The sequence below is a fragment of the Agelaius tricolor genome, unplaced genomic scaffold (genome assembly GCF_023055355.1).
Source record: "Agelaius tricolor isolate 1412-34295 unplaced genomic scaffold, bAgeTri1.0.p SCAF_37, whole genome shotgun sequence".
Classification (NCBI taxonomy): domain Eukaryota; kingdom Metazoa; phylum Chordata; class Aves; order Passeriformes; family Icteridae; genus Agelaius; species Agelaius tricolor.
Genome location: NW_027269297.1, coordinates 4,831,056 through 4,856,499, shown reverse-complemented (window position 1 = coordinate 4,856,499; position 25,444 = coordinate 4,831,056). Strand labels below are relative to the sequence as shown.

The window sequence follows — 25,444 nt, the reverse complement described above, 5'->3', positions numbered from 1 at the left end:
TGAAACATAAACATTCCTATGCAGTTTGTGCCCAGACTCATCTCTCCAGCCAGCCATGGGGAGCAATCCTGAAGGCTCCAGCCAAGGGAGAGATCCCGGGGGTCATCTGCAAGGCTGAGCCTTCAGAATATAAAAATACAATTTTTCTCAACAGTCAAATCATGAAAAATGCTCTGGAATCATGAGGTCTGGGAAAGGAAACTGATAAGTTAATATTCCCATTCTAATGCAGTTCAGAGCCAAACTTGGGGAGAAACTCAGGAAGGGACCTGCTCTCCACTCTGCCAAGAACTGCATGAGACCCACCATGAATCTCACCACAGAGCTGGCAGAGGAAACAGGGCGTGTCAGTGTCACTTTTATGGAAATATATAAGAACAAACAGGGAGCAAGAGCCTCAAAGAAAACAGCTTTGAGATATCCAAGCATGTAATTTAAATATTAGTGAGATAAAGGAGACATTTAACCAGAGCTCAGACACAGCTGAGAATGGTAAACAGAGAGCACCAAAGAACTCTCAGAAGAAGGGACTGTGTCCAGAAACAGCTGCCAAATGTACCTTAATGGAAATAACTGGCCAGCTTGGATACTTTAAAGCAAGCAAATTCTCCAAAACAAGGGAAGTGGAAGGCCAAAGAGAGCAGAACACCAGATCACGAATCCGTTCCCTCTGCTAAACAAATACACCTGGAGAAATACTCTCTGCTCCCTCTGTGCATGACCAAGCTCCCTACAGTGACATCATCCAACATTAAAGCTCAGAGATGCAGGAGGCTGAAGTGTTCCATCCTGCCCATCTCCTCTGGCAGTGGGTTTGGCAGGCAGCAAAGACACATCAGAGGCTTCCCTGATGGATTGGGAGGGCTTAGGAGCAGAACTTGTAAAAAAAAACTTGATCATAAACTATTAATACATTTCGATTATCTCAATTAAGTTATTAAAAATGTAAATGTAACCAAAATCCTCATTCCCCACACACAACACAGCACATACCTCAACAAATCTCTTGTAAAAGAGGTAATTCAGGGTTCTCAAGTGCCGCTGATTTATGACATTAGGGCAGAGAGCTGAAAGAAGGAAAAAGACATTTAAGTACACAGCATTTCCTGGAAGTTTTACTGTCTAGACATTACACTTTTTCCTTCCCCAGTGTCAGACTGGGTTTGTGGAAGGCAGGATGTCCTCACACTTGGAACAATGAGGGGCAGACTCACACACTGTCAGCTTATCTCAACTATAAACTGTTATTTACACTTTCATCCGTGATTAGCAATGCTAATTCTTGGGTCTGATATCTCTGCTTCCACCATCCCTGAGCGATAAGATCCATTCTCTGGTTCAATATGCTCCACAGTCAATAACTTCACACCTTTAATTAGGCAGCATTCTCACATGGGCACCGCCTCAGTCTCTAGAGGCTGCATTCTTTCGGGTTTAATTGGACCTGTGTTGTTAATTCATTCAAGCAGTTGTGAACAGCTCACTCAGGATGTAAACTTGTGGCTGAAGTTTATCCGATAAAACACAGATCCATGAAAGAGGCTCCACATCCACACAAAGAGGGTGGGGAATACTGCTTTGCTGAGCTAGCAAGCCACAGTTGTTGTTATTATTTTTATTGCTGTCACCTTCATTAGATATGGCTCATTACAACTGCAAAACCCAAGATCTTCACATAGCACCTTGTTTTGAAATCCAGTGCAAGGAGAGATAAAGGCTGGAGATAAAAGAAGTGGCATTAGCATAGGTATCTGTCAGTTCCTGCTGGATGCTGGGCTGCCTGTACAGGGAAAGGCTTCACCAAAGCCTTCCTTGGCCGTTCAGATGGGGCCAAAACATCTCACTGGGAGCCAGAGGGAGCAGGGCCAGCAGGCACAAACAGTCACAGAGAAATGGAACGTGAAATTCTCTGTAGCTTCCCTTGAATTAGAAGCCACAGGGAGAAGCTGATTCCTCATCCCTTTGTGTGCCCCACACAGGGCATGGCTGAGGACTAAACCCCAGGAGAACAAAGAGTGATCTCTGGATACCAGAGCCTGGGATCACAGGGGTGTGGATTGATGTCCCACTGGTTACAGCAGCTCTTCAGAGTGCCCTGAAACCTCACCTCAGAATGTGAACGTTTCCATCTCAGACAGAAAGGCTTAAAGCTGTTCTTTTTAAGTTAATCCTCCACAGTGTGGCAACAAAGCCTTCCCCTCAAAGCATCAGAGGAAATCACTGCAATTATCATGTAGGATATTGCACCAGTAAATATGGTGATCTTTCCTCTGGATATTGTCCCAATATCTGGAGGAAAAATCATCAGCTCATGGAAAGGATTGCTCTCTAAAGAATGTAAGATCAAAGTAAAAATTAGTAACACCACCACCTAACTTGAAAGTTTTCAAAGCTCTTCAGAAAGAACCATGACATGACCCCTCCAGGCCATCCAAAAGATCCACTGAACAGCTTTTTCTTTGAGCTTCTAAAGGAAATATCCAAAGCACAGGCTCTGGCAGAACTGGGGGAGTTGAATGTTTGTGGAAAACACCGAGGAACGTGGATGAACTAGAAACATGTTTACAGGCACTGGTGATATATTTTATTCTGATGGAGCAAAGGAACTGAGTTTGAATCTGGGTTTCTATATTTTATAACAAAAAAATAGAGAAGGATGAATCAAAACCACACAGAGAGGTTGGACAGAGAACAGACCGAGAGCAGCCCAGGGAGAAGGACCTGGGGGTGCTGTGGTTCTGAGCTGGATCTGCCCCAGCCCTGAACCCCCTGCCCTGGGCAGATCCCCAGTGTGGGCAGCAGGGAAGGGGGGATTCTGCCCCTGTGCTCTGGGGAGATCCCAACTGCAGAGCTGCCCCAGCCCTGGGTCCCAGCTCCTGTTGGAATGGGTCCAGAGGAGGCCATGGAGCTGCTCCAGGGCTGGAGCCTCTGCTCTGGAGCCAGGCTGGGAGAGCTGGGGGTGCTCACCTGGAGAGGAGAAGCTCCAGGGAGAGCTCAGAGTCCCTGCCAGGGCCTAAAGGGGCTCCAGGAGAGCTGGAGAGGGACTGGGGACAAGGGATGGAGGGACAGGACCCAGGGAATGGCTCCCACTGCCAGAGGGCAGGGCTGGATGGGATATTGGGAATTAGGAGTTGTTCCCTGGCAGGGTGAGCAGGCCCTGGCACAGGGTGCCCAGAGCAGCTGGGGCTGCCCCTGGATCCCTGGCAGTGCCCAAGGCCAGGCTGGACAGGGCTTGGAGCAGCCTGGGACAGTGGGAGGTGTCCCTGCCATGGCAGGGGTGGCACTGGATGGGCTTCAATGTCCCTTCCAGTTGGGGATTCAATGAAAAACATGAGGGTGAACGGTAACTTGTTAAGAGAGACAACAGAATGGAGAGCTGTGCTGGTATTTAGCACCTGAGTTAAAACACTCTGGAGGAAAATCACCATGGAAGTCAGGAGCAAAAAAAGGGAATAACCTCCTGCCCTCCCTCCAAAGGCATTCCTGTCAAGTTGTACAAGTCATTCCCTTGTTTCTAACAGAGCATCTTCTGCCTGGTGAGGGCTCCCAGGCCTCAGCTGGGGCTCTCACTAGTGACTGCCTGGACATGGGCTGGCAGCTCTTCGAGCCCTGAGGATGTGTGGCCAGCTGTGGCTCACCTGTGCAGATGTGGCCGTGCAGAGCCAGCTGTGGCTCACCTGTGCAGATGTGGCCGTGCACAGCCCTCTCCTGCCCTCTGCTGCCCGGCAGCGCGGGGCCCGGCGGGGGCGGTCACACGGACGGAAATCCCACCTTAAACCAAACGGACAACTGGGTGCTCAAGGACGGAAACATTCCTCCTGGTTCGTGTTAAAAACCTCGGGAAGCCCGCGGCAAACACTCGCTCACAGCGCTCAGGACCGGAGGTGCTTGTCTGTCACTGTCCCAGCAGAGCCCCCCCGGTACCGGGGCTCTCGGGTACCCCTCTTTCCCCTCTGTCCCTCCACTTGGATCTCCCTCATTGGCACGTAGGCACTAAACCCAACAGATGAGGCTGTTACATTTCTTCGAGCAGGATCCCTTCTACCTCAGACTTGGGAATTGTCAACGAAAAACATCACTGAGCTCTCTCTGTGTCCTGGCTGTGCCAAGCCTCAGCAGAGAACAGACTCAACCATGCCAACCCTGGGACAGGGCTGTTCTCTCACCTCTGAGATCTGTTTTGACTGAAACTTGCATTTGTAAAGTCGATCTCACAGGGTCTCCAAAGACTATTAAGTAATTAGCTTGGAAAAGCTACAGGCTCGTTAAGCCTGAGCACACTGACCCAGGTGTGAGGAAAGACTCTATAAATCTCAGTTTCCTCAATCACACACCACTTCTGCCCAGCTTCTTCCTCCCCAATAAGGGTAATTAAATGAAATCCACACACAGTTTATTGGGACACCTTTGGGACTCGGCCCACTTCCCACGCCCTGTTTGGGACTTAACAGGAATACTGAAATACGGCTCTGAAAAAGAACAGGAAGACAAATCTAAGAGGATAGCTTTATTTTTTTTTTTCCCCTGAGGTGTGAGATCTTTTTTTAATTGGGCCACCTCCTATCTGGCTCTGAAATTTAGGGCTGGCAGTTCCCAGGAGTGTTCTCAGTTGCTGATGGACACCTCAGCTGTGTTTGGCAGTCAGTGTGATTTACTGTGAGTGGGCAAGAGTGAGCTCAAGCAGTGAAATCTCCAAGTCGATTTGGAACTGCAAGAACTGAGTCACACACAAGTTTGCCTTCTCATACCCAGAAACCCCATCCTCCTCCAGCCCTTCTCATCAAAGCCACTTCCCTCCCTGCTGCTGCTCTCAGGCTCTCACAGCGAGTGGGAGTCACAGGAGGAGGAGACCGAAAGCAGCCACAGCATCAGACAAGCAGCCCAGGTGAGGTGACAAGTGTGAGCTCTGCCTTACCACCAGCATCTGGGGGAACTGCTCAGAACAAGAGAAATGAGGGTTTCTTTTATCTGTATGCTTTGCCCAGGCTGCTTACTTTTTGTGTAATTTTCCCTCCCAGTCAGACTTACTTTTACTAAAGAATGGAGAAAGAACACTCAGAAATTCAGTGAAAGGGAGGGGGAGATGGGAAGACAAAGAAAGGCACATTATTCCAGCTGCTAGCATTTCCCAATTCAGTTCCAGCACACCCAGCACTAAGGCAGCAATTCCTCTGCAGGTATTCATCCCCTTCCAAAGCACTTCAAAGGAGACTGACAGCCACAGTTTAGCAATGTGTGAGTTCCTGCTCGTGGTATGATGTAAAAAATAAACACCTACTGTCCTGTATGGGACTGTGGGAGTCACCCAGCACTGGCTTTAGCTGAAGTCCAAACCAGGTGCCCACATCCCCTCTCACACCAGCAGAGGTGGGCAGCCCTCTTGAGTGAGGCCTTGCCCTGCACTGCAGACCCTGCAGTTTGCATGGGAGAAAGGGCTGGAAGGACATTTATCTGGAAGGACATTTGTCTGGAAGGAATGGGATCTGTATTTATCCCAAGGAATCTCCTCACCAGTGAATGGCTGTGGAGGACCAGAAAGATCTGGCCATTAGCAGCAGCTACAACATCTGGAAAGAGTCACTAGGTCAAAGCACACTGCATCCCATGGAGTGCACCTGAGCCCAACACATGCTCCTCTTCTAGATTTTTCTTTTCTTTAATTATTATTTATCAGGATTTTGCATGTTAACAGTTACATCACTTCACCTCTACCATTATATCATGCCCTTGGTGGAGCTTTCATAAGGAAAGAGGAACAACACTTTTCTCCTTGCAGATCATCAAAGACAACACAGCCAACTGAATGCCCAGCACTGTCAAGGAGGGAAAACTACTGAAAACTAATGAACTCCTGGGAAGCTTTTCATTTCTAAATAAATCACTCCCATATGTCTCAGCTTTCACATGAACATGCTGGGTTTAAATATATTCACTTCTCTTCCAGTGAGGGTTTGAAAGGTTTATCTTGGTAACTTTTGAACACTAGTCTGAAGATGGGAAGATTAATATGCAATAGTGTTGCTGACAGGTGTAACAAGCCCACAATTTGTGGTTAGAAAACCCTTTTCAGTCCAAGAAAAGAGAATTGCATACCTTGGATTGATGATGGGAACTTCTGCAGGGTAAAAGCTAACGATGCACCTAAAAGGGTCTGGTGCAAGGCCCCAAAGAGAAGGAAAATTCAACAGTGCCCACTAAGAACCAAAGCAAATCAGATTTTGTTAGAGACCTGCTGGTGAAGTGATGGAAAATGTGCCACTTCTCTTGTAAGGTTGCAAGAGCCTTAAAATTCCCCCCATCAACCCTAGTTTATGCAAAGAATACAAAGGGCTGTGAGGCTCCTGCTTCCCAAGGGTTATCTCCTCCCAGCTGATGCACCCACAGCTCAAGAAAACAGATCCCCAGTGAATAATGACTTGTTTCTTATGTGAGAGGAATGGAGTCATAACTCAGAGCTGACCACGGTGTGTTTATGCAGAGCCATGCTGAGGTCAGGATTTATTTCAGATCATGGCAGAAGCAGTCTATTAGTCACCAGCACTTCATTCTTTGACAGCCCAAAGTGATCATTCCCATAACTTGCCAGCTTTGTTTTTCAATGTCATTAATTAAACACTGAAATTCCCCAGGATAAATGACAGCAAAGGTTCCTTGATGAACGTGGAAGAAGACAAATTGACTTTGTTCTTTATTACTGAGATAACTCCACAATATGTTGTAATATCCCATACCTGAGTCAACGTTGAATCTCTCCAGGAGCCTGAAGATGAGCTTACTGAGCACTCTGCGGTTAAATTTTTCGGGGTTGTACTTGGACAGGCCTTGATATGGTCTGTAACAACACCAGAGAGACACATCTGTGGCATCATCTAAAGGATGTTTCCCAAATAGCAGACATTTAACAGCAGAGGGATTGGGGTTTGCGGGATGCTGAGAAGGACAGGCCCCTGCCTTTCCCAAGATACAGGAAAAGCCAACAGCACAACCACACAAATTTCAGTCAACCACTTGAAGCAAGTCCAGAGGCTCATTTTAAAGAAAGTGAGCAACTCCTTTTCATGTCTTTTTCAGAGCTGTCAGCAACTATTGCAGCTACACTGTGACTCTGACTGTGCTGCTGGCTCTGAGTGACAGGAGTTATTAGAATGAGAGGCAATTCAGAAGTGAAAACACACACCAGGAGTTGATGAGCAGAGGAAGGTTAACCACTTGCATCTCTTGTTTTTCTGCCACCTCATCACAGTGTTATCTTCCTGCCAAACCTGTACAACCGATACTGAAAGTCACCCTTGTCTGCAGCAAAGCAGAAGAGGCTGATTGCTCCAACCTCCTTGGGAAGCTTTGATACTGCTCTGCTGCTGGGGTGTCCTGCACAGGTTTCATCTTGGCAGGAATGGAGCATCTGTCAATAGCAAGGATTCCTCTGTTCTACTGCCTGGGCCATTGGAGAAGGCTCTGACACAGCCACCAGAATTTCCCTTTTTCAGCCAAAGAGTCAATATATTGCACTCCCTTACACTGGGACACAATCACAGACAGACAGACAGGGACAGACACACTGCTCTCACCACAGACAAACAGCCAGGGGACAGACACACAGTGCTCTGGCAGCACCTTGGCCCCAGCTGTTCAGAAAGACAAGTGTTTCTACCTTATGATGTCTCTGATATTGAAGCTGGGCTCACACCACATGTCCAGGGTCTGCAAGAGTTTCCTCTGGAGCTCGGGATATTCTGCCACGTATTCCTCCACCAAGTTGGCTTTATCCTGGAGCAGTAGTGGGGTACACATCTAGGAGAAGGAATTATGTTAAAGCACCATGCCCTGCCTTTGATCCCCATGGAGCAGGAGAGTGAGTCCCAACCTTGCCCAAGCCACCAGTGCTGCCTACAGGAGTGCTGTGACATTTGTAACACAAATATGAGCAAAACTTTAGTGCAGCAGAGTACTGATCTCTGCCTCAGTGGTGAGCACAGCCAGGATTTGTTACAGAGGGGCTGCAGCCAGAAAAACCAGGTAAGATCTGTAGTGGGGGCTAATAAAACACTCTGTGCCTAACCTTGATGTAAAAGTACATCAACAACACAACAGGGACTTCTTGGGAATGGAGTAAAGCCTCAGGTGAAAGGCAGCAGGACTTGGAGGGCCCTGATGGATCTCCTGCTAACAAAAGGTGGATCTGATGACAGAGGAGCCTGCAGAGAAAATGACTCACCTTCTCTACATCTTGATCTGGCTGTAATTTCAGCTTAATACTCAGTATGGCTGCCTAGAAAACACACAAAAAAAAAAAAAAAAAAAAAAAAAAAAAAAAAAAAAAGTTGTGTATTTAGAAGAACCCTACAGTGGATAAATGGGCATTATTCCAAAGTGAAGTAAAAATGCTGTTGTACACATTTTAAATGTATTAATTATTTCTGTAATGTTGTCAAGCACAAATCCTGCAAAGATTTGGCCACATTCATTCCACAAAAGTACAAGAACACTCCTGGCAGAGCTGCATATCTGAGTATCAACAGCCTCTGGAGCAAAAATTAAAGATCAAGTGGTTGGGCAGAAAGCAAGTGAAGCACTTGGACAAAACCAGCTGGGATAGATATTTCCTATCTATGGAAAAACACCTGACCCACCATACTTTTCTGAGCCACCCTTATCAGTCTTACTCTGCCTCTGAAGTTTTGTAGAACAATTGCATTTTGTGAGAGCAACTCAAGATTTTAAACAACCTGAAATCAAAAGGTTACAGTTTCTCTAATTCCTGAGTCATTCCACAGCCCTGAAAGCACCCAGAGTCACAACAGGCAGCAAGATGGGAAGAATTGTATTTTTCCCTTTCATGGGATCTCTGAATCTTTGATAAGCCAAGACCTGCCACGTTCACAAACTGATCCAAATCAGATCTTCTAGAACCTGCTGGGATGAACTGCAGGAACTCGAGCTCAGAAGAGCTGGTTCAGCCACTGCCTGTCCCATCCCAGCTGGGGACCACAGGAGTGGATGAAGCTCTAACTGTGCACTGCTTGGGAGGCAAAGGCACAGATTAGGATTTACAGGAGGTGAGAGTGTCTCATTTCTGTAGTGTGTGAGAACACTTGGACCCCAAATACAGAATAAGCACTTAATGGGTGGCTTTAATAAAGTGCCCTGTGCCAGAAACTGGGGCAATCAGGGCAAGGAGCCTTGGAGCACCTCTGTGTGTCAGAGCTGAAGAGGGAACCAGGAATGAGGAGGCTGGACACGGAGTGTCCTTCCAACACCTCTGCCAGGTCAGGCTGCTTTTTCCCAAAGAGCTGTGAGCAGTGCTGAAAAGACATCTGTGATCCTGGCAGGGCACGTGTGCAGAACTGACCAGCAATGGGATGGAATCCACTGAGCTCACAAACACCTGTTTATTCAGATCTGGATAAAACCAGTGTGGTAGGGCTTGGAGGAAAAGCTCTTCTCTTCCATAGGTTTCCTTGCTCTTGAGGATTGATTTTGATTTGAGACAAAGACCAGGAAAATGACACATTTGTCAAAATGGATACATGTTAGAGCTGTGCTATTTGTTGGAATTTAGAATAATAAATTGGTTTGTGTTGGAAGGGGCCTTTAACAGGCAACCTAGTTGTAACCCCCCTGCAGTGAGCAGGGACATCTTCGGCTGGATCAGGTTGTTCAGAGCTGCTGTCCAGCCTGATTTGAAATGTTTCCAGGGATGGGGCTGACACAGCTTCTCCAGGCAACCTGTGCCAGGGCCTCACCATCCTCACTGTAAAAAAAATCTCTTATATCTAATCTAAATCTCCTCTCTCTTCGTTTAAAACCATCACCTCTTTTCCTATCACTCCAGGCTCTGCTAAGATGATTGTCCCCATTTTCCTTATAAAACCCATAACGCATAAACAAAATGCAGTACCAAGTGTATATTTCCCAAGGGAAAGAGAACCCCACCATTACATGTCACCTGCATGAAACTTTTCTGAAAAAAAGACAGAATAACCCAAGTGGGGGCAGGCACATGCCTTGAAATGAATTTCCTGTGATCACTCAAGTGCCACCTGAACTCACCTCATCACTGGCAGCACATGTCCTGCAGGGCCACACAAGCACCAGACACCTTACAGCTCATCCCTGCTCACAGCAGCAGCAGTGGATTATGTTCCTTTCTGGGGAATTTGTGCCTGTATTTCACCCACTGCATCACAGACTGAGTGTGCAAAAGCAGAGAACCAACACATGCCATGGAAATTCAGCTGCTCTACCCTACTGTCCCACTTAGAGGTGGGAAAACAGTTTTTTCTGTTTGTTTTGTTTTAGGTTTGGTTTTGGGGAAGTTTGTGTGTTTTTTTTTAACACTGCTTCATTGGAAGTCAAGGCTTCATCTTCAAAAGAGAAATCAAGAGAAGAACTTTAAGTGACAAAAAGAGGAATCACCATTAACACAGAGACTGAACAGAAATACACAGGAGCATTGCTTAGCCCAGCTAAACCTCAACCAAACCTCTCCAACTCCAGACTTTTTAACTATTCCACAAGTCACAGGCAAAGAGCTGCTTCTTTCCTCTCACATTAGTTTAACAACACAATGTTCAAGCTGAGTGATTATTCTCAAGTTGAAGGTTGCTATTTCTGGTGTGGATGTGGAAAAGGGGTTTGGGTCTCCAAAGCTTTGGTAACTGGTTTTGCTTTCCTCCCAGCTCCTCAAGTTTGCCAAATCAAAAGAAATCATAACAAAAAAAAAAAAAAAAAAAAAAAAAAAAAAAAAAAATTTGCAACTCTCCAGGCCTTATTTCATCATTTGATCTCATTAGTACCTCCTATTGTAGCCTTAGTTTTAACTGCAACATCCAACAGCTCCTTGATGGCTTTTTAATGTTCAGATTAACCTAATTGCAGCACTGTTATCTACATGGCAGAGGTTTATCTCAAGCTCTACTAACTGTACAGGTGACTTAATCAGATGAACATGTGTGGTGTCAGGTTGGGTTTTTCCTCTTTCCCTGGTTGCATATTCTACCCTCTCCCCAAGGGTGTAGAACAACAGATGTTCATTTGTCCAGAGTGTGGGGAGCCCTCCCTCCCTGCCCAGGGCTGGCAGACACAGCTGCCCCACAGCAGGCCTGGAGGACAGAGGAGCTCCAATCCCACAGAGATCCATGGAGTCTGCACGGTTGGAGAACTCCTCTAAGATCACCAAACCCAACCATCAACCCAGCAGCACCACAGCGTTCACTGCCAAACCATAGCCCCGGGTGCCACATCCACGCGTTGCTTTGAACATCTCCAGGGATGATGACTCCGTTGCTCTGGGCAGCCTGGCCCATAAGCTGGTTTTTAACAGCAATTTAACATCCTCCAGCTGCAGCAGGTACTGGAGCTGGCAGAGCCTCCTGCAGCAGGGAACACTCCGGGAGCAGGGCAGCTGCCTGGTCCATGCCTGAAGCTACACATGGAAGGAGAAGCATGAGCTGGGCCCTAGAAACAGGCACCAGGCTGGATCAGGGTGCAGCTCCAGGGGCTGGGCTGAGCAGGAGGCCAGCAGAGATAACATCAGCCTGTTTACAATGGGAATAGTAAGAGAAGAGATATGAGTAACTGTAATAAAGATGAAAGTGCTTGGCAGCTGTGTCTGTGGTCTCAACTCCGAGCTATTTTAAGATTTTGTTTTGTTATTATCGTGTTTTGAATTGTTTCACTCCACAAACAAGTTTTGTGTAAAAGGACCCTATTTTTAACAGTCTGTTTACGGCCGATAAGATCTCCAGCAAAGCAACACCTCATTCGCAGGCTCATTTGACTCGGAAAACAAACACTTTAATGAGGCCGAGCAGGCTGTAACTGAACGGGTGAGAAACCCCCTCCCCACCCAGAGCCAGCATTGCCCATCTGCAGTGCTGGGCTGGAAGGCGAGCCAGGGAAGCTGGAATCTGGCAATCCTGGGCATCCAGCTGCAGATCCTCGTGCTGGATCAGCAGGGCTGCCCAGATCCTGGACAGCAGGAACCCCCCGGCCTCACCAGCTGGTCAGTAAGGCCAAAACCCGAGGCAGGATGTAGGAACATGGGCAAGCTCTGGGAAATGCTGAGATATTGACACCTATCAGGGTCTACGGGCTCCCTCAAACCCCAAAGAGAATATTATTGTCATGGCTGGTGGTACAAGGAACCTTTGCACAAAAATATGTTTCATCCACAGAGAGTTTCTAGCATAATCTAATAACAGCAATAATTTTCATTATTGCAGCACATAAAAATGTTCAACCTGTACTAAACTCCCCCAGATGACAACAAACCTGGGGGAGGCTGGTCCCTCTCTTGCCTTGAAGCCCCAAGCATGCCTGGGAGCAGGATGTGATGAATGCACTGCATGCACTGCTTAGGGCACGAGAAAAGCTGATGGCCATTGCCTGATCCAACTCCCGTCCAAGCTCCTGAGTCTCCTCATCCTTGGAGAGCTTTGGGCCATTGTTTGACTTAATGATGGTGAATGCAAAAATCCCATCTGGACATTTTCTAATAGTTTTGTATCCCAAGGATAAATCTCTAAAATACAGCAGAGGGCTGGTTGAGTCTTGGGCAGAATTGAAAGCTGGGCAACACAACACTGAATTCCACCTAACCCAGGTGTAGGTGCACTGACCAAAGGATGGGGGAAGTTTCCTAAACCTGTTCAGGCACGTTCAGGCCCAGCCACGAGCACCAGAACACTCCTGCAGTCACGCAAATGCAACCCACGAGTATGGGAAAGTGGGGAGTGCTCTGGAGCACAGACACCCTGCACCAATACCTGCTCCTCTTGGCTTGTTTTGAATGCAGTTGGCTCTGTCTCATCGAAAAATGACTATTCTTTCCACGTACAGTACGAGGTGCAGGAAGCCACACAAGATCTTATCTGCAAGGGCATGTGCACTTGGGTGGTGTCTGCACTGACAATTTCTGCAGTTTTCCCACGGTGGGGTTTAAAGCAGAGGAATTGCCTCGTGCAGGAGAACTGCTTGGAGTGCTGAGGCAGGACAGACATCAGTGGGTGCTGATGACTCCTGCTCTTGGCTCTGCTGCAAGTGAGCTGGGACAGCACAAACACAGAGATGGCTGTGCCTGACTGAGTACACTATCTCTGAACACACAGTGAGGGAATTTCTGAAAACACAAAGAATAAACAAAACAACAGAAGGAGACTTTGCAGAGGAGGTACCAACGTCAACTCCAAGAAAATCACAGTGATCAAAGCCTGGATAATGGCAGAAATAATTGAGTAAAAGGCACACCAGGTATTAATCATTGGGCACATCTGTTTTGTGTTTGGGAATCACTCGTTTCAAACTTGAGGCTAATCAGCTTTGCTGAGCTCTCAGAGTGCATCACTTCAAGGGGATGACATCAAGTTCGATGGTTGATTGCTTCCTGCTCAAAGGGCACTTCATACACAGCTGGCTGTGGGAAGGTCTGCAGAAACCAGGGAAACACAACATTCCTCAGGTCCACACTCAGGAGACCAGGGAAGAGTGAGACCATCAACATGGAGCAGTGACAGTTATCCCCAGCCAAAAATTTGAGGTAGAGGGAGAGAAGTACAAGTGCAGGCTGGAATATGCACAGGTGAGGGGAAGAGGGAACTGAAGCCTGACCTCTCTGATTTGTGTCCCTCAGGTCACTCAGCAGTTTTAGGTGGGGTTTAACTGCTTGGCTCATTCTCTGAGCATTGCCCACTTCACCAGACTCAGACTCTGCAAAGCTGGATCTGCTGCACATCCCCAGGGCTGTCCCAGAGCCCAGAAATTCTGGCAGTAGGAGCAGAAACCTGCCATCTCATTTATGACTCCCAATGCTGAAGCTCCTTCCCTAGCATTGCCCAGGCACAGCCCAGGGCAGAGGTGGCTCTGGAGGCTGGGAAGGGCAGCAGTGGTCCATAGCTCTGGGCTGGCTCCCTCTGCTCCAGAGGGGCATCAGCAGGCAGGCCACGTGCCACTACAGCAGCAGGGTATGCTCAGAGGAAAAAGGGGTGGATACTGAAACATCATCATCTTTATGGGTGAAACAACTGCTGTAACATTTTCCTTGGGCTTCTGAGCCAATATGATTCTTAATTTAAAAGAAAAGAGGAAATACAAAGGAACACACTTTAAAATATAGTAAGAGCTGAATATGCCTTTGTATAATCAAGGTGGCGAATGGAGATAAGAAGCAATATCAGAGACATTTTCCCTGGCCTGAGAACAGCTCAGAAAGAGCCAGAGTGAGGAAATCAAAAATCTGATTATCCATTAACGTGCTCAATCAATGCTAACACTGATCTCTACTGACAGATCTGCAGAGATACACTGTGTGTAGTCCAGCACCATGGATGAAGTGGGGCTACAAACACCAACACCCCTGACTCTGTTCACAAAATCCCTGCACTGAAACTGAAGGTCATGATGGGCATTTTACACTTCTGAGTATTTGTGCTCCTTTAAGTTTAACTCTGGTCAATCATCCTTTCTATTATGTCTGTAGCAATATTGCTGACCAAAACCTGCAATTCTCTGTCTACACAACTTTTTCTCTGGGTATTCCAACATATTTTATGTCAAATTTTAACTGAACTCTACCAGATAATCCATGTTATCTTAATTGAAAGAGCAAACATGAACCACGTTTAACATACAAACCTTAATTATTTCTAGAAATTGATGGATAAAACATTAGATGAAAAAATATACTCTGCTTTTGAAAACAGAGAAATCTGAACAGACACCAACTGAAAATTCTGTTAACAATAAAATACTACTGGCTTAACCCAATATTCTTTTTTAAGAACCAAAGTGATGAAGGGGAGAGAAACTCTGCGAATCACTGACACAGAGGCTGGAGTGGGAGGTCTCTCAGGCCCAGGAATATTTCTGCTTGTCAGAGGCTAAAAAGATTATTTATTGTTTCCTTCCTAAACCCAGCTCCACTGCCACCTGTTCAGAATTTACTATAAAGCTGTTAAACAAGACGAGAACTTTGATGCTGACTGTGAAAACAAGTTTCACTGTATCTGACCCGAGCAGCACTCACTGCTGATCCAGAAGCAAAGGAATTTGATTTTCTTCTTTAAGCACAGCTATCTTTTTACCTTTATAAGCTGTTTAAAAAATGTAAATAAAATAACTCAGTGGACAATAGAGGGCATTCATCCCCCAGAAAGACAGCCGCCACCCTTAGACATGAAATATCGCAGCACATTAAGTCATGAGACCCCGCTAATCAAAGCTGACAGGGCCCTGAATGTGATTTCTGCTGAGACTTAGCGATATCATGGGGCACTGAAGCATGCACAGCCTGCCAGACTGCCCCTGTTCATGTGACAATGGCTTTTATTCCCCAAAGAGGCCTGCGAGTGACAAGAGTCCCCTTTGTCTCCTGGCTCCCGCATTCGCAGTGCAAGAGAGGTTCATTCAAGCAGCCCCAGACACTCTTTGAAAGGCTGAAGTGTAACATAAGATGACCATGAAACACTAGCTTGCCTTCTGCCTACCCCTCATTCTTCTCCAGCACAGCCTGGCCTATTCAGGGCCTCTCGCAGCCCCGCTTGCGCTGCATTACCCCCGGTCTGCTGAATCCCAGCATTGTCCTGCGGCACCCAGCGCCCTTCCACACCCCAATGGGGTGTCCTTCCCCAAACCCAGCGCCCTTCCACACCCCAACAGGGTGTCCTTCCCCAAACCCAGTACCCTTCCACACCCCAACAGGGTGTCCTTCCCCAAACCCAGTACCCTTCCACACCCCAACAGGGTGTCCTTCCACGCCACAATGGGGTGTCCTACCCTAAACCCAGTGTCCTTCCACACCAGAACACCCAGTATCCTTCCACATCAGAATAGGATGTCCTTCCCCAAACCCAGCACCCTTCCCCCACCAAAACACCCAATCTCCTTCCCACACCAAATCCATCCAGAGTCCTTCTTGCACCACTTCCACTGACACTCAAGTGCCCTTCCCACACCAGAAACACCCACCACCCTTCCCACACATTCCAAATCCACCAGCACCCAGCACCCTCCCCTCACCAAATACCCCAGTGCCCTTCTCATGCCAAATCCACTGCCACCCAGTGCCCTTCCCACACAACACTGATCCAGGGCATTCCCATGGCACGTCCTCCCACAACCAGCACCCTTCCCATACGGTGTTCCCCTGGTCCCAGCCCCTTCCCCACACCGTGCCCTGGCTCCTGCAGCCAGCAGGGCTCTGGCATCTCTGGCAGAGCCCAGGTGGAGGGTGGCATGGAGCCACGGCTGCCTTTGGAGGGGTTCTGGGAAGGGGACAAGGCTGCTGTGCTTCACTGGAACTCCCTGAGTGGGAGTGTTGAACCCTCCCATGTCCCCACACCATGGGGCCCACAAGGAGCAGAGCTGGGAGCCCTCAGTGCTCTCACTGCACTCTCAGAGCTCTCACTGCTGCTCCAGCAGCTGCACGCTCCTGTCACAAAAGAAAGATAAAACGCCAGACAGCCTGGACACCTCAAAACCGAATTCCACATCCCTGCCGCTCCCCAGCTCCCAGTGCCTGCCTGTTCCCTGCATCCCGGGAGCACAGTGCCATCCGCTGGCGCTGCTCCCCTGCAGGTGCCTCCTCAGCACAGCCCGTGCTGCTAAAGCACAACCAGAACCTGTCCCTAGTCCCTTCTCCTGTGCCCCGTGCCAGCACTGCCCCAAGCCCTGGGCTCAGCCTCTGACCAGGTCCCCCAGATCCAGGCTAAGGGAGGGCCAGAGGTTCTCCAGCAACAAACAACTGCCACAGGCATCCCCAGGGAGCTCTGGAATCTCGTTTCCCAAAGGGATCCTTCTCCAAAACCTCCATGAGGGAAAGGAGCCTTAACTCTCAGGGCAGAGGACATTCATGGTTTGCACACCACAGACAAAGGGAATAATCTGCTTAGAATAAATCACAGAATCCCAGACTGGTTTGGGTTTGAAGGGACTTGAAAGCCTGAGCAGCTCCATCCCCTGCCATGGCAGAGACACCTCCCACTGTCCCAGGCTGCTCCCAGCCCTGCCCAGCCTGGCCTTGGGCACTGCCAGGGATGCAGGGGCAGCCCCAGCTGCTCTGGGCACCCTGTGCCAGGGCCTGCCCACCCTCACAGGGAGGGATTTCTTCCTGATATCCCATCTAAATTTCTCCTCTTTCAGCTTAAAATAGTTGCCCTTGTCCTATCACTATATACCCATGGAAAATGTCATCTCCCTCTTTTTTATAAACCCTTTTAAGTACTGAACTGTAAAATGCCTGGTGTTTTATTGCAAACACAGCAAGAAAATAAATAATGACAGTCAGGATTTGTATGGATTTCTATCCTTTCAGATGAGAGACTGAAGAACCAACAATCCTACATGTGAGTCTGCTTCACTGCCCCAGCTGAGAGATGGGGAAGAGAAGGACAGATGGACACTCACAGCCACTGCAATGCTCAGAGCCCCAGCTCCAGGTTGTTTGGGGTGAGCTTGACTTAGGCATGTTCAGTCCCCAAAGGCAGTAAAAGACGTCCTGTTATTTTTGAAGGGAATTCTATTCATCCTTCGGGTAACAAAAGAAAGCTAGAAGAAAGCTATGGCTGAGAGTGAGAAGCTGTTGAGGTTTCCTATTCTTTACACTGGGAATGAACAGTAAATGATCTCTGCTGTGGAAGAAAAAACAACAACAATTCCACCAAAAAATCTAGAGCTTTCCAAAGCTGGATCTAGAAAGAACTGTATTTCTAATGAAAACAACAAATATTTTTGGAGCCACGAACCTAAAAATCCTACTTGAATATAATCAAATAAGACATTTCTTCATGTTGTAATTGTCAAATAGTCACATTCAAAAACTTTTTGAGCACAAGACTAAGTCTCAAGCAGCTACCAGGGAACTTCGAACCAAATACAAAATATCTTTGTTTCAGTATTGAAAGAAATCAAAAAGAATGGGATTCCAGGATGTGACCTGGGAATTCAGCTGTACTGAAGAATTTCAGGATTTTATGATTGCTATTTTTAAGATTTAAAAAATGCTATTTTAATTTTTACTTTTGCTTAACAAGGTCAAGTTGTTATATACCATCCAAACGAACCATGCTTCTGGGAGAAAAACAAACCCTTTTGCCTTTAAAAAAGAAAGATCATAGAATTGTTGGGAGGGACCTTCAAGACCATTCAGTTCCACCCCCTACCATGGGCAGGGACACCTTCCTCTACCCCAGGTTGCTCCAAGCCCTGTCCAAGCTGGCCTGGAACAATTCCAGGGATGGGGCAACCATGCTGGAGATGCTGCAGTGCTGTAAAACAGGGTAGAGCACACCAGATCCTGGGCCTGGTGAACTCCTGCCTGTGTCAACCACCCAGACACAGACACAGGAGGTTTTACACATTTAGAATATGAGCCTCAGTGGTAAAGAGGCTTCAAAACTCCTCCAACTGAGACCTAAGGTTGGGGCAATCACCTGGGACTAGTGAGGTTTTCCAAGCCCTCTGGCTGCAGGTGGGCTGGAGGTAGCACAGCAGGTCTATGACAAAGGACTAAAAAATCCCTTCATTTCTTGCTAAGGACAAGGAAAACAAAAAATAATACAACCATCCCCTTAAATTCTCCAAATTAAAGCCTATTAACCCATTACTTTCAAAGGTCAGCAAAGCAGTGGAGGGAGGATTCCCAGGCATTCTGCCCTCAGTCAACAGAAAAGCCAAGGTTGAGCCCAGGCTGCTCCTGTACATGGGAAGAGCACATTAAGCTGCAGCATTCACAGCGTGCAGCTGCTGGGATGAAATGGAATTCACATTGAAATGCATCCAAAAAAAAGGACACAGACATTCACAGAGAGCTGGCAAGGTAAATTTATTTGAAAGACATGACCCACCTCTTTGTAATTGCCCTGGAGATAAAGATGACTGACATGTTCAAGCAAATAGTTCCGGTCTGCTGTGTGGAGCTGGTAAATGCTAATCAGGGGGTCAAGCAGATTAGCTGGGCACTGGGAGAGCATTCCGAGCACACGGGCCTGCAGCTTCTTCAGCTTGGTGCCAGACTTCAAAAAACAACCAAAAAACAATCAAACACAGGTTTGGTAAAGATGGCTGCGATTCAACGGTGGTTGAAAGCACAGCTTGTTTAAACAGAGCAAGCGAATTCCTCTGGAAGGGATTCTCCGATTTCCCCATGGAGTCTGCAGGCAGAAATCACAACAATATGATACACATTTTTTCCACAGCACCCACTTTAAGAACATGAAATGTTTATGGGGTAATTCTGGAGAAGGGATAGGGCCTTGTGCAAAAGTAAAATCTGAAACTGGAAAAATGCCCTCTGTGCTAACAGAGCTCTTCAGAAATTCTCCCCCCTAGTTCCCAGAAGAAAATCTTTGAATCCAGCGACTCCCCTCCAGGGAGATCTCACCTATCAGACATAAGAATTCAATTTTCATTCCCAGGCTTGCTGCTGGGTGCATGAAGGGTAGGGAAAGCAAAAGCACCATCAAAAGATGCACAGACACAGGTATTTAAATCCTTGTGCTCCCACATGAACATTCACTCATGACACAGGAATTTTGGTGCCAGTAGCACTTCACCGATCCTGTAATGGTAGAGCCCAACATCTAACCAGAGCCATTTGGAAAAATGGGAAAGGAAGCAACACAAATATAAAAGTATCCTGCAGTTCAGAGCCAAAAGCTCACAGAAAAGAGAAAATCTCAGTAGGTCAGAATATCTGAAGGCAGAAGGAATGGTAAACATTAGGACATATAATCTGATGACCCAACTTTACAGAACTAATCATCCAGCTGCTGAAAAGGCAGGCTGTTCCCATTTTCTGCATTCCCACCATATGGCAGGAATTAAGCAATCCTAAAGTAACTGGCTTCTATTTGCAGAGCTGGAAGAACACACAGAGCAGATTTCTGCAACTGGGTTTCTCCTGACAGCAGGGATGTGGGTTCCAGTGGGAGAGCCTCCAGCCTGGAAAGGCTGCAAGAGCAATGCTCGATCGAAGTGGTTTGATCTGGAGAGATGAAATCCCAGCTTTGGACGGGAAACAGCTCTGGCAGCACATCTCCCAGTATGATTTTATTTTCAGGCCAGCATGCCACAGATAACATCTCACTGTGTTTCACACCTTGTCACACTCTGTATAAGACTACAGAGAAGATACTGGACTTTGGAATAAAGTGAAACTAGAGATACTTGAGGAACGTTGCAATCAATTGCTCTCTCCTCTCTCCCAGTTCTCTTACTTTCTCTTTTTCTAACCTGTGGGACAGCAGGATGTGCTTTTATCCAAAGCTGCAGCTCCGTGGTGATGCAATACCCCAGGGAATGCCCTTTCCCTTTCCAATCACTGCTGCTCTCCAGCATGGCCAGGAGTCCTGCCAAAGGGTCCTCCAGTCTGGCAAAGCCCCGCCTGATTTCTTCCTTGAGCTGCCGAGATACAAAACCACATTGTCATGTACAAAAAGATTAGTGAATCCTCCCTTCCCCCAGCTGAACACAAAGCTTTATTTTTTAATTTAATCTATTCAGAGAGGTAACTGTTGCTATTCAGCCACCATCCGCGCCTGCAGTGACTTTTCATGTCATTACAGATTCCTTCATGGCTCACTGCACCTCAAACCCAATGGGAAAAGCAGCAATTGTCCACACTAATTATCCCATAAAGACAGAGAAGTTGTTCTGTGGGGCAGACAAAGGGGCTTGGGATTTGGGGGAGGGGGAGAAGTGAGCTGGAGAGAGGGGTGTTATTGGGAAAATGGCAATATTGAAGGTAGAGGAGTGGGCTCAAAAACCTCCTGGTCTTCTAAGATACCTGCAAGGTGTAGTACAAGAACCCCTCCTCATGGCTGCACCACAAACCTGCACATTTGACCTTATGCCCACTTCAGCCACAATAGTGCCCATGATCAGAATATTTGGGAGTCTCAAATTAGTTTGGATTTTACACTCAGATCAAAGTGAATGAAATATGAGTTCAAATTCTGTCAGATTGTCATCCTCCAGATCTATGCCCCTTCCCCTAAAAGCTCCCTGAGCACCTCCTGCCCCTGCACACCTCCATGAGCCTAAAGGCCCCACAAAGGGGCTCAGAACATGGGAAAACTCCATGCCATAAATCTTAGGAATCCCAGGGTGATGTGTTTAGAAATGTGAAGGAATTGGACCCTCACTTTGTGAATGTTAATAGGCTACTTACTCCCCATCTGGTAGAAGTGATAAATTAGCAGTACTGAGCAGTATCTCTATAATGTTTACATTAGAAGTAGTTTCCAGGGAGCTGGGAGGGTTGGCAGGGTGAGGAGGTGGCATCCTCAGTACCCACACAGGACCTCTCACTGCATGGAACATCACCAGCGTGGAGCAGGGCGAGAGCAGAGACAGAAAACAAGAAATCACTGAGAGCAGCTGCTCTCTTTCTTTTCTGGCTAAAAAGCCAAATCCAAAAGATGCTCATTCCTGCTGCAACCAGCACTTGTAATTTACTGGATTCATGGCCCCATTCAGAGCTTCCAATGGAAACAATATAAAGTTTGAAGAGCAACAGGAAAACAAAATAAAATCTACAGAAAATTTGCCAATGAATTTTTTCTTTTTTTATTCATTGACAATTTTTACTGGAAGACAGTTGTTTTCCAGAGTGTCTTTCATGTCTGGAAAACCCACAGAACCTATGGTTTATGACAGAAACTGTTTTTTTCTCAGTAGGCTATAAAGGCAGTATGAAAAAGCTGATGACTAACGGAGATGGGACTTTAGATAAGAGATTTCTCCCTCTAAGTAATTTTCCCTGTGGCAAGAGTTTGCAATGTTAAACACAGGGCTCCAACTTTGCTGGGAGATGCAGCAGAAGGCAAAGATGAGCTCTGATCCAACCACAAACATCCAATACAACAGCCAAAGGAAAACAAAGCAACTCGCCAACTCCACTGCACTGTTTGGAAATGGCTTTTCTTCCCCCCAAAAAGGCCCACTTCAGCACATTTGGAGCTTCCACCACCCCGCTCAGCTCCTCCTTGGGCTGGAATCTGAGCCTGGGCTCTGGCAGGATGGGCTCCAGCAGACACCAGGTCCTGCTGGCACAGGCAGAGCAGCTCCCAGCACTGACACCATCGCCGGCAGCATGAACTGTGCTCGTCTGTCTGAGTCTGGCCTTCATACAGTGAGACTGTGATGAGCTGGGAAAAAGCCTCCTTCCAAACCTCCCAGCAAGCCTTCAGCTAGGGCATCTATAGTCTGAGGGGGAAAGGCAGAGAACAAAAAGGGCATGAGACACCTAAATCAGAGAGGAAAGAGTGCTGTGCTGCCTGGCTCGTCCCTCTGCCAGAGAGGGATTCCTCTCAAACTTTTTTCTAATTGCCATTTCCATTTCAATTGATTCCCATGGCAGGGAATGCTCCTTGGGGGGATTTCTACAGCCTGACAGATCATGGGAATAGGAAAATGTTGCTGATGCTCAAACTACACAGTCCTTTATTCAGCTTTGATTCCCTCTTTCTAGTCCCACAGCTCCGGGCAGTCTGCTGATGCTTCCTGGTTATTCCCAAACTGTCATACCTATGTAGGAAATGACCACTTCTTGTACCCATGTTCCAGAACCAGGGTCACACCCTGGCAGACACATTCCTGCCCATGGTCACTGATTTGAGACCAAGGGGCTGATTTCCCCCAGCTATGGACAGTACTGACCTACAGGCACACACAGCAAGAGGCAGAGAAGCTGCTGCCCCTTACCTGCCATTGGGGCAGCTGAGCTGGACTTGAGTCAACTTACCTCAGTTATTGGGGCTGGACATTTGGGGGGCAGCAGCAGCAAAACCCACCTGAGCTGCACACAGAGGGCAGAGCAGCCCAGCCCCTCAAAACAGAGCCTGCACTTTCTGTGGGTGCACAGCCCTGGGCACGGCTCAGCCCGTCCTGGTGAGAGTGTGACAAGCACAAGTCAGAACCCACTGGGACATTCCTGTTGTGCCCCCCCACAGAAGCTGGGCTCACTACAGCCCTCCCCATTGCTCCAGAAAGGCTTTCCTTGGGCAGCCTCCAAGCTGAGAAACACCTTACTGCTCAGCACACAGCCTGGAGGGGGGACACACCTGCAAACCCCCTGGGGACCTGCAAAGCCCAGGTGACACTGGGGTGGCCAACAGAGGAAAGACATGGAGCTGTAGGAATTAATCTAAAAGAGGCCACTAAGTTGGTCTGAGGGCTGGAGCCCTTCTGCTCTGGAGCCAGGCTGGGAGAGCTGGGGGTGCTCACCTGGAGAGGAGAAGCTCCAGGGAGAGCTCAGAGCCCCTGCCAGGGCCTGAAGGGGCTCCAGGAGAGCTGGAGAGGGACTGGGGACAAGGGATGGAGGGACAGGACCCAGGGAATGGCTCCCACTGCCAGAGGGCAGGGATGGATGGGATATTGGGAATTAGGAATTGTTCCCTGTGAGGGTGGGCAGGCCCTGGCACAGGGTGCCCAGAGCAGCTGGGGCTGCCCCTGGATCCCTGGCAGTGCCCAAGGCCAGGCTGGACAGGGCTGGGAGCAGCCTGGGACAGTGGAGGTGTCCCTGCCCATGGCAGGGGTGGCATTGGATGAGCCTTAAATTCCTTCCCAACCTAAACCAGTCTGTGATTCCACAGCTCCTGGGGATCCTCCAGCTTTCCTATCCCCAGCAGAATCACTGCAGTGCTCTCTGCCAAAGGACACGTCCATGGGAGGCTTCTTCTTTTCCAGAGTATTTTTCTTCCCAATCCACATACATATCCCAGAGTAGCCAGTGCAGAGATTTTGATGATTTCTCTTTCCTGCTGTTGTTTTGTGGGATTAACTACCCTCCAGACCTAAAGGACAATATTTTTTTTCCACCAACTCTAACAGAACTTGATGGAAAGCTCAAGGTTTCAGAGTTGCTGAGCTCAAGTCTCCGCCAGTGAGTGACCATTTGGAAAGGCACCTCTCACACTGGGTTTCCAGTTGTTTATTCCAGCTGGCAACCACAGACCAACAGTAATGGAAAGTCTAAGAGCAGCAGCCCAGGACAGTGAGTAAGCACTGCAGACACCCAGGATGGAGCACGTCCACCAGGTCCTCAGCCACGCTGGCCACTCCACACAGGAGATGCTCCACGTGGTTATGTGGGAGCTGCAGGGCTCTGGGCCTCCTAGAAAAGGAACCATTTCACTTCTGAACCTGCCTAAGCAGCACAGAGTTAAACATGGAAAACTCAACCCTGCATCTGCTGGTTTTGCTAGTTTTCAAGCTTCCAAACTTAGATTAAATGTATTTTACTGCCTATGAAAAATCTCAGTGTAGAGCCCATAGGTTGTGCCGTATAAAAATAACAGCACTAATTTTAGACACCAGTGTAAATTGCATTCACCACTCTAAAAGGCAAAACCAAACCAATTCAGAAAAAAAAAAAAAAGGATACTTTAAATATGAAAGCTTTGATATACCCAATTGGCAAAAAACACTTCCCTACCAAATTCAACTCTCATTTTTTTCAGCTACCAGCAATATTCTTCCCCTTCCCCCCCAAGATCCTCCATTTAATGGACAAAAAAAGCGTTTAAAACAAAACAAAAGCAACTCTGATTTTCTTTCCTTCTGTAACTCAGCCCTGGAAACTCCAGCTCTTTCCTAGGAGCCCCTGAGCTGCTCCCCATCACACAAAGCTACCTTTTCTTTTCACTTGTAGCTGCAAATGCAGAGGCTCTTCCCCTGAGTGCTGGAATGAAAGCAGCCCTGAAGGCTGGCGGGTCTGACCCGGCGTCCTGTGCCTGGACATGCTCAGCATCCAGAGCTGCTGTGGGCAGGGCTCAGCCTTACCTTGCCCAGCTCCTGCTTTGTCCAGAGGAGCTGAAGGGTTTTCAGCAGTACGAGTGGGTCCTGGCCTGCAGGAGGGGGAAGAGAGAAAAGGAGGGAGAAAAACAAAACAAAACAAAACAGATTTATTGGCTCTGTAGAGGCAGCTCAGACACACTAGGGCATTGTTTCACCCCAGAGAAATCTGCTACTCCATGCTGGAAAGCACCAAGCTCCAACTGCCAGTCAGGATTAGTGTGTAAAACCCTGCACTCTGAAATCCTGACAAAATCCCAGCCGGCAGCCAGGCAGGCTTTAACTCAGCACCCCTGCACTCCCAGACTGTGCTGGGCAGGCAGGATTTAACTCAGCACCCCTGCTCCTGCACTCCCAGGCTGTGCTGGGCAGGATTTAACTCAGCACCCCTGGTTCCTGCACTCCCAGGCTGTGCTGGGCAGGATTCAACTCAGCACCCCTGGTTCCTGCACTCCCAGGCTGTGCTGGGCAGGATTTAACTCAGCACCCCTGGTTCCTGCACTCCCAGGCTGTGCTGGGCAGGATTTAACTCAGCACCCCTGCTCCTGCACTCCCAGGCTGTGCGGGGCCGGCAGGATTCAACTCAGCACCCCTGGTTCCTGCACTCCCAGGCTGTGCTGGGCAGCTCCAGCCAAGCCCTGCCCACCCCACCCTC

General features: G+C 48.0%; 1 protein-coding gene across 9 annotated transcripts in view; it reads right to left on the bottom strand.

The window, feature by feature from the left end:
* Positions 1 to 25,444, bottom strand: part of EXD3 (exonuclease 3'-5' domain containing 3) — a 252,916-nt gene that overhangs the window by 152,101 nt on the left and 75,371 nt on the right. For 7 of the 9 annotated variants that reach the window (XM_071453773.1, XM_071453772.1, XM_071453777.1 and 4 more), the window contains 7 exons: positions 24,778 to 24,842; positions 20,227 to 20,394; positions 18,840 to 19,007; positions 8,216 to 8,269; positions 7,652 to 7,791; positions 6,732 to 6,832; positions 994 to 1,067 (listed from right to left, as the gene is read on the bottom strand). In XM_071453773.1, coding sequence (XP_071309874.1) covers positions 994 to 1,067; positions 6,732 to 6,832; positions 7,652 to 7,791; positions 8,216 to 8,269; positions 18,840 to 19,007; positions 20,227 to 20,394; positions 24,778 to 24,842 — 770 coding nt within the window. The remainder of the gene's footprint in view (positions 1 to 993; positions 1,068 to 6,731; positions 6,833 to 7,651; positions 7,792 to 8,215; positions 8,270 to 18,839; positions 19,008 to 20,226; positions 20,395 to 24,777; positions 24,843 to 25,444) is intronic. The other 2 variants (XM_071453779.1, XM_071453781.1) reach the window with 2 other exon arrangements.